At 37.9% G+C, this 13097-nt stretch overlaps 1 protein-coding gene across 1 annotated transcript in view; it reads right to left on the reverse strand.

Annotated features, from left to right (window-relative positions):
- LOC121930143 (cadherin-7) overlaps positions 1-13097 on the reverse strand; it is a 134205-nt gene that overhangs the window by 10856 nt on the left and 110252 nt on the right. The window contains exons 4-5 of the mRNA XM_042466378.1: positions 9940-10059; positions 1630-1797 (exon numbers count right to left, since the gene is read on the reverse strand). Coding sequence (XP_042322312.1) covers positions 1630-1797; positions 9940-10059 — 288 coding nt within the window. The remainder of the gene's footprint in view (positions 1-1629; positions 1798-9939; positions 10060-13097) is intronic.

Consider the following 13097-nt stretch of genomic DNA (forward strand, 5'->3'; position numbering starts at 1 on the left):
AACTGCTGTTTTTATGCTTGATATTGTGTTTTTAATATGTTATACTGTTTAATACTGTCTTAAGGTGGGGAGGGATAAAGTGTTTTTAATTGTCATATTTTAAATTTTACTGTTGTTAACCGCCCGGATTGGTTTGCCAGAGGGCGGTATACAAATAAATATTATTATTATTGTTGTTGTTGTTGTTGTTGTTGTTGTAAAATAGGTGACAATGTCTAGCCAAGAAATCTGGATGTTCAGGAATAACAACAGCATTGGACTTAATTCTTTACATTAAAGGACTGTGGGGGCAATGAATCTGATGGAGGTAAACAAGGCTAGTCTCTTAGGTATCGACTGGTCCAAAGTCTGTCAGCTGCAAAAATTTTAAGTAGTTTACAGACTGATGAGTAGAGCAGTTTCAGTGATTGTAAAACTGGTTAGAGATGAATAGTTCAAAAGTGAGAAAATGGTTAGAATGGAAAGAACAACTCAAATTTGTTCTGGATTTTATCAGTCTCTATCCCCATCCCCCATCTCTATCTCCACTTTCTAAAATGTATGCCAGACTATATGTATGTGCTATATCTGCAACTGAGAAAGCAGAAATAGGACTTCAGAAATAGGTTTTGAATGACTCAGGCAAAAATGAACCACATAATACTGGGATAAGCAAAAACAATTAAAATTAACCATATGTTTTTACCAGAAAGGTTTATAGCATAGTCTTCATAAAATTATTGGGAGATAATTAACATAGTGGTTCATGCCTTAGTTACCTCCTGATTAGAATACTGAAATGAGCTCTGCATGGGGCTGCCCTTGAAAAGTGTTCAGAAGCTGCAGCTAGTGCAAAATACAGCAGTCAAATTTGTTTCAGGTTTGCATTTTAGAGGCCATACAACATCGGACCTGGGTGAACTGCACTAACTTCCTATTTGTTTCCAAGCCCAGTTCAAGGTTCTGGTGTTGACCTACAAAGTCATAAACACCTTGGGGCCAGGATATTGGAAAGACGGCCTCCTTCCATATGGACCTAACAGAAATTTGAAATCATGGCAGACCCTGTCCTGTTTCCCAACACCTTGTGAAGTTAGTTTGGTGGGTTTAGGGCTTTCTCTATAGCACTGCCTCAACTGTGGAATTCCCTATCCAAGGAAGTTAAGCTGGCCCCTTTTCTTTTAAGCTTCCGTTAGGCAGCCAAAACACTGCTGTTCTGCATGGCTTTGAGTATTTGAAATTGCTGCTTTCACTGTTCTAAAACTGGATTCTATGATTGGTTTTGGACTGTTTAGTTTTTAAAGGGTCTTTTAATACGTTTTTAGAATGTTTTTTATGTTTGTATTTTAATTGATTTTATTTGTTCATTGTCTCAGGAACACTTGTGGGGTTGGAGAGGATACACAAATACTTTAAATAACAAACAAACAATCCATTGCCATTGATGGCTGTAAAAAAATACCCCAAAGCTCTCATCTAAAACTGGATTTCCATCCTAACCATAATGGGCAATAGCAGGTAAGCTGAATGAAATCCCAACTTTACATCTCTGTTACATGGTCCTTAAGCATTCCTCCAGGTAGCAAAGTAAAATAAATATGGAACAGCTTGAAATTTTGGCTTCCTTAATTATTACCTATAGACACTTACTGCGGGGAAAGCGTGGAGGATTATCATTGACATCTGTAAGGGTGACAGTGACAGAAGTGGTCCCAGAAAGACCCCCATTTTGACCAACCATATCTTTTGCTTGAATGACAAGAAGATACTGGTCTTTTGCTTCTCGGTCCATGTTGGGAAGCGCTGTTTTGATGATACCTGAAATATACCAAAATACTTAGAATAAAGCAGTGGTATCTATGTTTGTAATTAAAAAGCAAAATTATATTGGAGTAAGGTGAATGATGTGGTCCGTATTCCAGTGTGCATAATCCAGAAAATGTCACACACAGCCCTTATAACAATGAATAACATTTATGAGTGAACAACAGAAGCTTAACATTCTCTAAACTTTGCACAGATCTGGGTTAATTTTCTGATTACAGTGGGACCTTGTTATATGCTGGGGTTTGGTTCCAAGATCCCCCGTGGATAACAAAATCCGTGGATGCTCAAGTCCCATTAAATATAATGGCATAGCAAAATGGTGTCCCTTATAAAAAAAATGGAAAATCAAGGTTTGATGTTTGAAATTTATACTTTTTTTGAACATTTTCAAACCGTGGATGCTTGAATCCGTATATAAAAAAATTGTGTATAAGAAGGGCTGACTGTATGTGACTCCTCAAAAGCTGACTGGATGCCAAAAATAGCATTAGTACTTACATTTCTATACTGCTTAATAGTGTACTCAGTACTCTCTAAGCAATTTACAATCTCTAAGTCAATTGCCCCCAACAAGCTGGGTACATATGCAAGGATGAGTCAACTTGGATCCCTCTGGGATCAAACTCACAATGTTGTGGCTGCAGTACCAGCATTTAACCACTGTGCCACCACGGCTCCTTCAAAAATGGTGTTGATGGGGGGGAAATCTCATCCATTGTCGTTTTCAAAAGCAACTATTATGTTAAACAGGGCCAGCATGATGCAGTAGTTTGAGCATTAGAGTATGTCTTTGGAGATCAAGGTTCAAATCCCTGTTCATCCATGGAAGCCCATTGGGTGACCTTGGGCAAGTTACACTCTCTCGGATGTTTATCACACTATGCTCTTAAAGAGGTACTATTCCAGTGTCACTCCTCTAGCAGCCTCCTGTTGCATGCTGGGATTGGCAGTTTTAAGGAGCTGAACTTCTCTGCCTGAGAATTCTAAATACCCCTCCTTAAAACTGCCAATCCCAGCATGCAACAGGAGGCAGCTAGAGGAGTCACACTGGAATAGTACCTCTTTAAGAGCATAGTGTGATAAACATCCCAGTCTCAGAGGAAGACAAAGGCAACACACCTCAGAACAAATCCTACCTAAAAAATCCCACGATAGGGTCACCTTAGGGTCACCATAAGTCAGAAACAACTTGAAGGCACACAATAACAACAACAACATAACAACAAATATGCTAAAGAGTATTTGTATCTGAGTGTGTACACATGCACATAAGCACATACTTGCAACCTGTTTAAAAAGTGAATGGCTACTCCTGAAGGCTTCCTTGAAAGTGAACTCACCCCCTTTACACACTAAGGCTGCATGTGCACTGCAAAAATAATGCCTTTTGACACCACTTTCACTGCTATGGCTCAATGTTATGGAATTCTGCAATTTGTACTCCTTTGTGGTGCCAGACCTCTCTGAGAAGGCTACTTATCTCACAAAACCAGAAATCCCAGAATTCAATAGCATTGAGAGATAGCAATGAAAGTGGTGTGAAACTACTATTTCTGCAGTGCAGATGCAGCCTAGAAATAGGATGGGTTGGTAGAGTCCAGAGAAGTCAAAGGACACAAAAAGCAGTCCTGTTTCTCCTTGCATATTCAGAATACAGTATTCACCAATGTTTTTCAGACTTGCCACCACAGAACTATTTCTCCCCTAGACATAGTACAATATATTTGTAAGGTCATAAAGAGACTTTAATTCTGTGAACAACACCCAAAAAGTAAGTATTGCATCCCCCCACCTCAATATGACTTGGGCTCAGATTTTCTGAAGAACTATATTCTTACATACTAGGGCTCTAGTATATTCTTAGCTCTTTAAAGGAGGTCCTTCTCTCCATCTCATCCCCTTACATCTGCTGTGAACACAGAAGAGAATCTTCCAGGTGGCTCCTCCCAGCCTCCATAACACCTCATATAGAGAGCCAACAAATGCTCCAACTTTGTTGTTGTTCTCACAGGCTTTTGACACTCAGCTGTTTATGAGGGAAAAGGCTTTAATAATTTGCTCTTTTTTGTTGCTTCTAAATGGATTAGTTTTACATAGCTTTTAATTATACTGACAGTTCAATTATAGTTTAATTTTGTATGTTTTAAATAATGCACATATTTATTTGTACCTAGTTTTATGTGCTACCAAGTGGTTCAAGGGTGGGGAAAGGGTAGGAAATGAAGGACTGAATTAATCATTTTATTTTGTCTCTGAAAATGTGGAATGATAAGTGGAGGATTTTCTATGTCATCAACATTTCCAAAAATGTTAAAGTATTTCTATATGACATATGGATTTTCTGCACTGTACACAAACGCTGTCCTATGTATGACACATAATCTTCCATATCACTGAGCTTTATCACACTAGTGAGATCCGTGGGAAAATGAGATTTAAACAAGAATTAAGTTAAATTAGAATGTAAACAGAACCCGCAAATTTGGGAAGTTTATCAAACCAAATTGCTGCTAAAGTGAAATAACATGAAGTTAAACCAAAGTTAAAGTGGAGAAAAACACCAACTTTTTATTTTCGGAATTTCCCGAAAGCAAAAAGCTGCCAATTTTCTCCAGTTTAACTTTGGTTTAACTTCACACTATTTCACATTAACAGCAAAGTCGTTTGATAAACTTTGGGCATTTCTGGGTTTTCTCCAATTTAACTCTCCTTTAAATCCTGTTTTCCCACGGGATCTCGCTTGTGTGATAAACTCCATACTGTAGATAGCTGGAAATTGATGTGATTTGTGGCCAGATTCATTAGCATCTGAGATCTATACAAAATAGATCAGTTTGATCAGGAACCCTGTCTTTTTATAGATTCTCTACCATCAAGCTGAGGTTTGGAAAAGAGACAACATTTCAGCAGTACTTTTGCAATCTAGTAGCCATTCAGAGTGAGGGTTTTTTTTTAATTGTTAAATCGTAAATAACTCCACATAATCTTGCTGCTATTAATAATCCTGTATCACAGTAGGTATTTCAATGAAGCTATCTTGAATTAGCTAATATCGTCTTTTAAAAAAACAATAACCACTTCTAAAGCACTCACTGTAATTAGGGAGCTTTGATGTAGTAATTGAAGCACTGTGTTATCTGAAATAGTTTTACAGATTTATCCATTTGGCCATCTCCGTGCCATGTGTAATTATGCTTTGAAATTTAAAAGGGAGGGGAGAAAGGAAGGGAGAGAAAAGTGAACTTGTCATAATTCTGCTCTGCAGATAAAGATCAGACAAATAAATATTCTTCCTCAAACCAGGAAGGTTTTACAGCTATTTATGCTTGTTATGCAGTACAGCTGCCAACTCTGAATTTCTGAGAGAGAGGCTTTTACTCCACCACCACTGCATGTCACAAGCAGAGAAAACATAAAATATAGGTATAACTGAGAGGTGCACTGGGGCCTCTATATCCCCATCTGATGTTTGTAAGCTTTTTAGTTCCAGATTTATTTATTTCCTCTTCTGAATTCAGAGAAACCCATTCATTTTCACTCTGCTGGAAAGGGAAAAAAAAAGATTTCATAGCTGTATTTGGTCTATACTAAATATATTGCAAAGGTGAAAATGTAATAACACAATTCATTTCCTTGTACTATTTTTGATGTTTTGTCCCTAGATATATCATATTCTGACTTCATGGGTTTGTGAGTTGTCTATATGAAGATTATTACAGTGGGACCTTGTTATCTGCTAAGGTTTGGTTCCAGGATCCTCCGTGGATAACAAAATCCATGGATGCTCAAGTCCCATTAAATATAATGGCAGAGCAAAATGGTGTCCCTTATATAAAATGGAAAATCAAGGTTTGCTATTTGGAATTTATACTTTTTTAAATATTGAAGTCGTGTATGTTTGAATCCGTGGATAGAAAATCTGTGGATAAGGAGGGCCGACTGTATTTGTTTCTTTAATTAGTTTTATTACAAGGTGTTTCAAAGCTGACTACAGGTTTGAGAGAGAGAAAACAGTCATTCTTGTGATCTGTTGAGGGAAGGACAAGAAGCACCAAATTAAAAATTATGGATAATCAAGGTAATTGTGGGACTGGCTTAGGCACAAAACCATTCCTGCTTTGCTCCACCTTCAACAGCTAAATCATAGATTCTAATGATCATAATGCTAACAAAGAGTGGCAGAAATACCTGTAAAATCCTAGGACAGATCCACTATTATATGGTGTAAGGAAGAACTGAATATAATTGATACTAGTGGGCAGGGAAAGTCCAAGACAATTGGCATATTGAGATAAAGGACAACATGGCACCTCATTCCACAGATGCTGACTGGTCTCCCAATTAAATACTGGCAACAGAATAGCATCATCCACCAAGGCTAAAGGAGGTCATTTTAAGGAGCAGTTATAGCAGTATTTGGCAGTTTGTGTGGGTATCCAGAGGGAACCAGGAGCAAAAAAAAGAGACCCCCCCATTTTACTCATTTCAGTGTATTTTTAGATCATAGTAGATATAAGGTTCTTATTTCAGAAATACTGGAAGGCTCAAAAAGTGTCTCAGGGAAAGATTATTATAAAATACTAGTCAAAATAGTTTTAAAAATTCAATAATAACAAAAAGAAAAGTTTTCATGAGATTTAGGAAACCCTGGCAAGGAGAATCCAGACAAGCAAGACTCTACACACACAAAAAGCATATTTTTCACTCCAAGGAAATAATTTTCTGTGCATGGCACAAATTTCCCACATGGAAAACACAGAATTTGATGTGTGGAACAATGTATGAATTTTATGCACACACACACAAGTTTCTTAAACAGAAAATAAGTTTCTTGCACTAAAACACTAGTATTTTTTTCATGGAAAACATCATTTCTGAATAGAAAATGACACTTGTGTTGTTTTCTCTGCAAAAAAAGTTTAAAAATCACACACTTTTTTCACATAATCAGACTTGAAGTGTGAATAACCTTTGAAATCTTTGACAACTTTCTCTCAATGAAGAAAAGAATGCTCCTTCCTGAAAGAATATTTGCAAAGATTTACATCCCTAGACTCTTGTGTGCACACATATGCAATTTATTTGTAGACTCTTATGTATAAGGAATATTCAAAAATGTTTGTCTGATTGGTAGCAGTTCTTCAATTATCTTTCTCTAGATTTTGGTGTTTCAGAACTTTGGTAGAATCACAGAAAGGCCTCAGAAATATGGCTATATAGATCTGGATATTTTTGCATTTCACTGCAAGCCCCACCTCCAGAGTTTGATCTGACTGGATAGCCTTGTAAGAAAACACATGGGGAGGCACCTAGGACACTGCTTGTTGTTGTGTGCCTTCATTTTTGACTTATGGTGACCCTAAGGTGAACCTGTCATGGGGTTTTCTTGACAAGATTTGTTCAGAGGAGCTTTGCCAATGCCTCTCCCTGAGGCTGAGTGAGCATGTCTTTCACAAGGTCACCCAGCAGGTTTCATTGCTGAGCTGGAAATCAAACCCTGGTCTCTACAGTCATAGTCAAACCAATTGTAGCTATCTTTGTTGTTCCTGACATACAGATTGGATTTTGCTCCTCAGAATGACTCTGATCTATGCTAATGCTTCACTCTTGGATTTTTCTGACATGCTGCTGTCCAGGATTCCGACTTGGTTCTGATTCAGACACATACTGATGGGATCTATAGCGCAGTATGACTAATGATACCTTGCAACATAAATGTTTTGTTCTGGGAGCCTCTGAAAGCATTCATTGTGCACATTGTACAACACAATTGTATGTCTTTATAATATCTGTACAATTAAAACTGTAAAATTATAACTGTAAAAATGCCCTTTGCACATATAGTTGTATATGCAGAGCGCTCTTTCAACATGATCATAGATGCTGTTATTCAGCATATTTTGGGACCATTACATATATTCATTTTCCACAAATGAGTATACTCAACCATCTCCAGCATACTGAAACATAATGGTTAATTGAAAGATTGTACTTAAGGGATGGACAAGAGTACTATTGCTTTTGATAATAGAAGCACTCAGAAAATAGTCAGCTTTAACAACTCAGACACATTGCAATTCTGGGCGTTGAAACATCTCATTATAAAGATAAAAAAGAGGAAAAGTCCTTAGCTTATTCAAAAGATACAAGATACTTTAGAAGATCTGAGATTGCACTAGTAAATGAAGCAAAGAAAATGAATTTAAAAATTACTGAGACTGAAATGACAAAAAGGTAAAGAAGGATACAAAGAATTTCAAATATGTACAATGTTTTCAAATGCACTTTTGGCCTTATAGAATTTAACACATTTATGGTGCGTGGAAATAAGAGAACTTTAAAACAACAGTGTTCCAGTAGCTGATAAAATCCTGAATACACAACCCATGCATGTCTATAGCTAATTAAAATGAAGCCAAAACACCACACTCACAAATTTTTTTAAAAAGCAAAAAGCAAAACACACACTTTACTCCTGTTTAAAAATAGTGCTTATTTTAAATATCAACAAAGAACACATGGTCCATGTACCTCATTTTAAAAAAGGAATCACACTTCTTGGGGTTTTCTGGGAACATGATTCTTCTTCTTTAGGTTTCCAGTGGCATGGGCTTGGAGAAGGGGCTCTGAGAGCTACAGGAAGTGAAGTCAAACGCTTTCACGGCTAGAATCCATACCCTTTTGTGGGACTTTTGGGCTAGGTGGCTGTGTTTTGGAAAAGTTTATTCCTGACGTCTCACCAGCATCCATGGCTGGCATCTTCAGAGAATGCTGATATGGGAGTTTGTGAGGTATATATATACTGTGTGACCCTTGGTTAAGAGGAAGTTATTTACATGTTAATCTCTGTGTTTATCTATTGTAGAATGACAAGGCATCAGGGTGACAATACAATTAATGATCCATAGTCTGCTGGGAAATCCCTCTTACCCTGGGTGGTTTTCATTTGCATGGTCTGAGTCTTAATTTTGGTGTTTTTCAGGACTGGTAGCTAAACTGTTTATTTTAAGACTTTCTTCTTTCCTGCTGAAGTTGTCCAGGTGTTTATGGATTTCAATGGCTTCCCTGTGCATTCTGACCTGACAGTTGTTGGCATGGTCCAGAATTTCAGTGTTTTCAAACAGAATTTTATGCCCCATTATATGGTTTATAATGTCTTCTGCTACTGCTGATTTTTATGGCTTACCCAGTCTGTAGTTTCTCTCATGTTCCTTGATTCGGGTTTTGATGCTGCATTTTGAGGTCTTGTCCACAGCTGCATGGTATACGGTAAACTCCTGCAGCCATGAGAGTGTCTCTCCTGTCCTTCGCTGAGTGCAGCATTTGCTGGATTTTCTTGGTTGGTTTGTAGATCATCTGGAGACTGTTTCCTCACCAGTTTCCCTATTCTGTCTGTGACTCCTTTGATGTGTTGTAAAAATATCTTCCCTTTTGGTGGTTGTTTGACTTCACTCTTGTGGATTTTTCTGCCTCTGGCAGCCCTTCTGATGTCTGAGCTGGAATAATCATTAGACTGTAGAGCCCAGCCTAGGTGCTTCAATTCATCTTCCAGGAAGTGGGGTTCACTGAGCCATTTTACTTGGTCTACTAGTGTTTTTATTATGCCTCTTTTTTGTCCTGGGTGATAGTTGAAGCCGTTGAAATTCATAAACACCTGTTTATGGATTTCAGTGGCTTCAACCATCACTGTTCCTCCTCTTTCCCTGCCTCCCATTTTTCCATGTGCCAGAGAAGGCACACATGCCATAGGTTTGCCACCAGGGCTATAGGCAACCTAGGTAGGCAATATAGGCAACCTAGGTAGAGACCTCTTGAATTTCCTAAGTAGGGGCATAAGAGTAACGGTCATCTCCTTGACTCTCACCATTTGTCAATAAATAGTACATTTCATTTGAACAGGGAGGCTGAATTTAGGCAACACCACCATTAACAGGTCAAGTTACTCATAAATATCTGCATAAGCAAAAATGTAGCATATGCAACTACCTGGAATTTAGATGAACTCACAATAAAATTTATCAGTGTTAAATATCTATTATTATTATTATTATTATTATTATTATTATTATTATTATTATTGTCTTATTTTCTTTTCAAAGATACTGTATGTAGGGGAAGAAGAAGTGCTTTTACCTGTTTTTGGTTCCACAGAAAAGTAAGGCTGCCCTTGAAGAATGCTGTAAACCACTCTGGCACTGTTGCCATAAGTAGGGTCATCTGCATCAGTTGCTGTCACTTGCACCACTGAGGTTCCTAAAAAATGTAAATAGTAATAATAAGTTTCTCAAACTGTGCATTTGCTAAAATGGCACACAACAGAAAAATAACATTATCCTTGGTCACTAGGACATGGGGAAGAGGTTCAACAAAGAACCACTCTGGCACATGAATAATAAATGTTTACCATATATTTCCTGCATTTCTGTGACATCTTTTCACAAGCAGGTACAGATTCTCCATAAATTGTTAACCTGATCTTGAACTTCAAAAGCAAGTATTGCTAGGAAGAAAACAATTATTCCATTTGTTGCAGAAAATGCATATAAATTACCTGCTAAGGCAGACCAGTAATCTGACTGAGACTGACAGGATTTGTGTATTGATCATTTTAAAAAGGGTTTCTGATGTAAACCTCTAGTTTCAATCTAAAAGATTTCTGTAACTGCTAGAAATAGTTGTGCCACTAAAAACAGAGACAAACACAGCTTTTAATAAGCTTTTAAACCTATTTTCCTGCCACTGAAATTAGTCCTTCCTCTGCTAAAAACTGCTGATTTGACTGTTCTTTAATGATCCTGGTGTGCAGCTAATCCACAGAGGGAATGAGAGTGGAGTGGCATGAAAAAGCTTTCCTCAAGTCACCTATGTCAAGGTGCCTTGCCCACGACTGTGACTGGAGTGAGGTGGATGTTCATTTGCTGTGAACACTTAACCTCTGGCTTTCTCTTACAAGATTACAAACAAGACAACCCTTGAACAGAGGTAATTTGCTATGTAAACATTTATTCACTCAGAAATTGACTCGTGCTACCTATTTCATTATAAAGGTACAGCTGTGAATTTATATATACAGTCATCACAGTATTGTCATTCTAAACACAACAGTGGTTTTTCACTATGCACAGATACAAGGTTTTGATCTGTCTAAATCTGCATGCCTAAAATGAAGCAGAAGCTTGTTAATATTATAAAGGAACATTAAGTTTATAGAAAAATATTATTTCACTACTCTTTGGTGACTAATGAAATGTGTGTGTGTGTGTGTGTGTCACATTTCAAAATGATACTATCAAATTATTTTATTTTTAAGTTTTAGTTTAATAAGCGCTCCTCCATATAATATACCATAAATGCAGTTGCACATGCCAGCACATGTAATAACAACATGTACAATGGTATATAAAACTATTCCCACCAGCCCCTAGGCTTTGGCAGATCTTTTAAAGCCTTCTCTCTCTCTCTCTCTCTTTAAGTCAACAGTTTTCTGAGGTTTGTGGTCATAATATGCTGAACTATCTCAAGGTTTGGTGGTGGAGGATTGGCATTAGACAAGATACACTCAGTGGGTCTACTTCTCTCTTGCCACTGTTGCCCAATAATTTCTATTATCCCTCTGGGTCTAATTTATAGCACTGCACTGTTATCATGCTGACAGCCAGCATGGTATGGTTGTTTGAGCCTTAGGATTGCCTTAAGTCATAAACGACTTGAATTCACAGAACAACAAATTACCCTGCTTGTTTGAAACCCATATCTCTATTCAATATTCAACCCAATTTTCCATATTCAGCCCTTCAGAAACACGAATGGCATGGGAAATTCATTCTAAGGGAAACTCTTCCTTTTGTAGCCCCAGCAATATGCTTCCAGAGAAGGCTGCTGCCAACCTGGCACATCTAGACCAGATATTCACATATTTTACCAAAACACAAAGAAACCTATTATGAATAGCATTAGGAACTTAAGCCTAGATAATAGAGTGCCTAGATAGTAAAATATAGTGGGCAGTAAGGTGCATGGGTGGAAGAAACAGACAGAAGGTTAGAGCTTTCCTTTACTAGATTTTACTAGAGATTTTTTTTTAAAGGAAAACAGGAAGATTACTGAAGACAGCAAGAAGATATGGGCAGAGGGAAAAGTAAGTCGTAGTGAGCCAGATGCAGTTGTAAAGTTACGTTTCTGTTTATGATGAGGAAAGGAGGGGTAAGTGAGTGAACCTGAAAAGAAGAGAACAGAAATTGGGGGTTTATGGAAGGGATATATATTGACATCCTATCTTTATAATTTCTATTAGAAACCTGTCAGAGGAGAAGAAAGTGAGATTCCTTAATGCCAAGGACAAGTCAAATAGAGCAGGGGCCCTGGCCATCCCAGTTCTTGTAATGGAGCAATGGAGATTATCACAAGATGGCCAATTCGGCAATAAGCGCGGCAATGAAAATAAAAAGCAACACTTGCACTATACTGTGGAACCTCGCCTTACGTGGGGGATCTGTTCTGGAACCCCCCTGCTTAAGGTGAATTCCGCCTATGCTTGAGCCCCATTATACTGAATGGGGCTTGTGCACATAAGGAGCGAGTGCACTGTAGTTCTCAATGTTATCTCACCAGTCGTACAATCGCACAATTAAAAGCAATATCACAATAGAGTTTCGCTCACATCTATAAATGAATTGTTATCAAATCATAAATAATAGTTTTGTGCAGGCGCCGTTTTGGCATGACAGCGCATGTCCAAAAACCCTGTTTCTAGCCAGACAAAATAAAGACAGTAAAAAAAAAAATACTTCAGCACTTTCCACGGTTAACTAACCTGCACCCCATAGCCCGAAGGAAGACTGAACTCCACAGCAAAACTGTTCCTGGCAATGAGAATGGATTCTGATCATCACAATGCATTCTAGGTATTCCTACTTGCTTCTGCAATAGTGGTAATGAAACGCAATTCACTATCAGACTATCGCAATCATGCTTCATTCCTGCTATCATGAATGAATTCATGGGACTTCCCCGTGAATGCTTTGTTGCTGGATCACGGATTCACAGATGAACTCCTGAATGATCGCAGTATCATGTGATAATCTTCCATGCAATCGCACAGTTTAGCTGGGGTTATGCCTTTTTTTCCTTTTCCCCCCCCCCCCCCCCCTTGTGATAATCTTTGATGTGACAGTCATCAGGAATCTCCCCCCTACAAATACAGAATGCTGTCAATAGCAAGTTCATCTAGGAGAAAAAAGTCTTTTCAGATTAAAGGGTGTATATGCAATACTCTCTTTTAGGGGGGAAGG

Source organism: Sceloporus undulatus, chromosome 4, assembly GCF_019175285.1.
Source record: "Sceloporus undulatus isolate JIND9_A2432 ecotype Alabama chromosome 4, SceUnd_v1.1, whole genome shotgun sequence".
NCBI lineage: Eukaryota > Metazoa > Chordata > Lepidosauria > Squamata > Phrynosomatidae > Sceloporus > Sceloporus undulatus.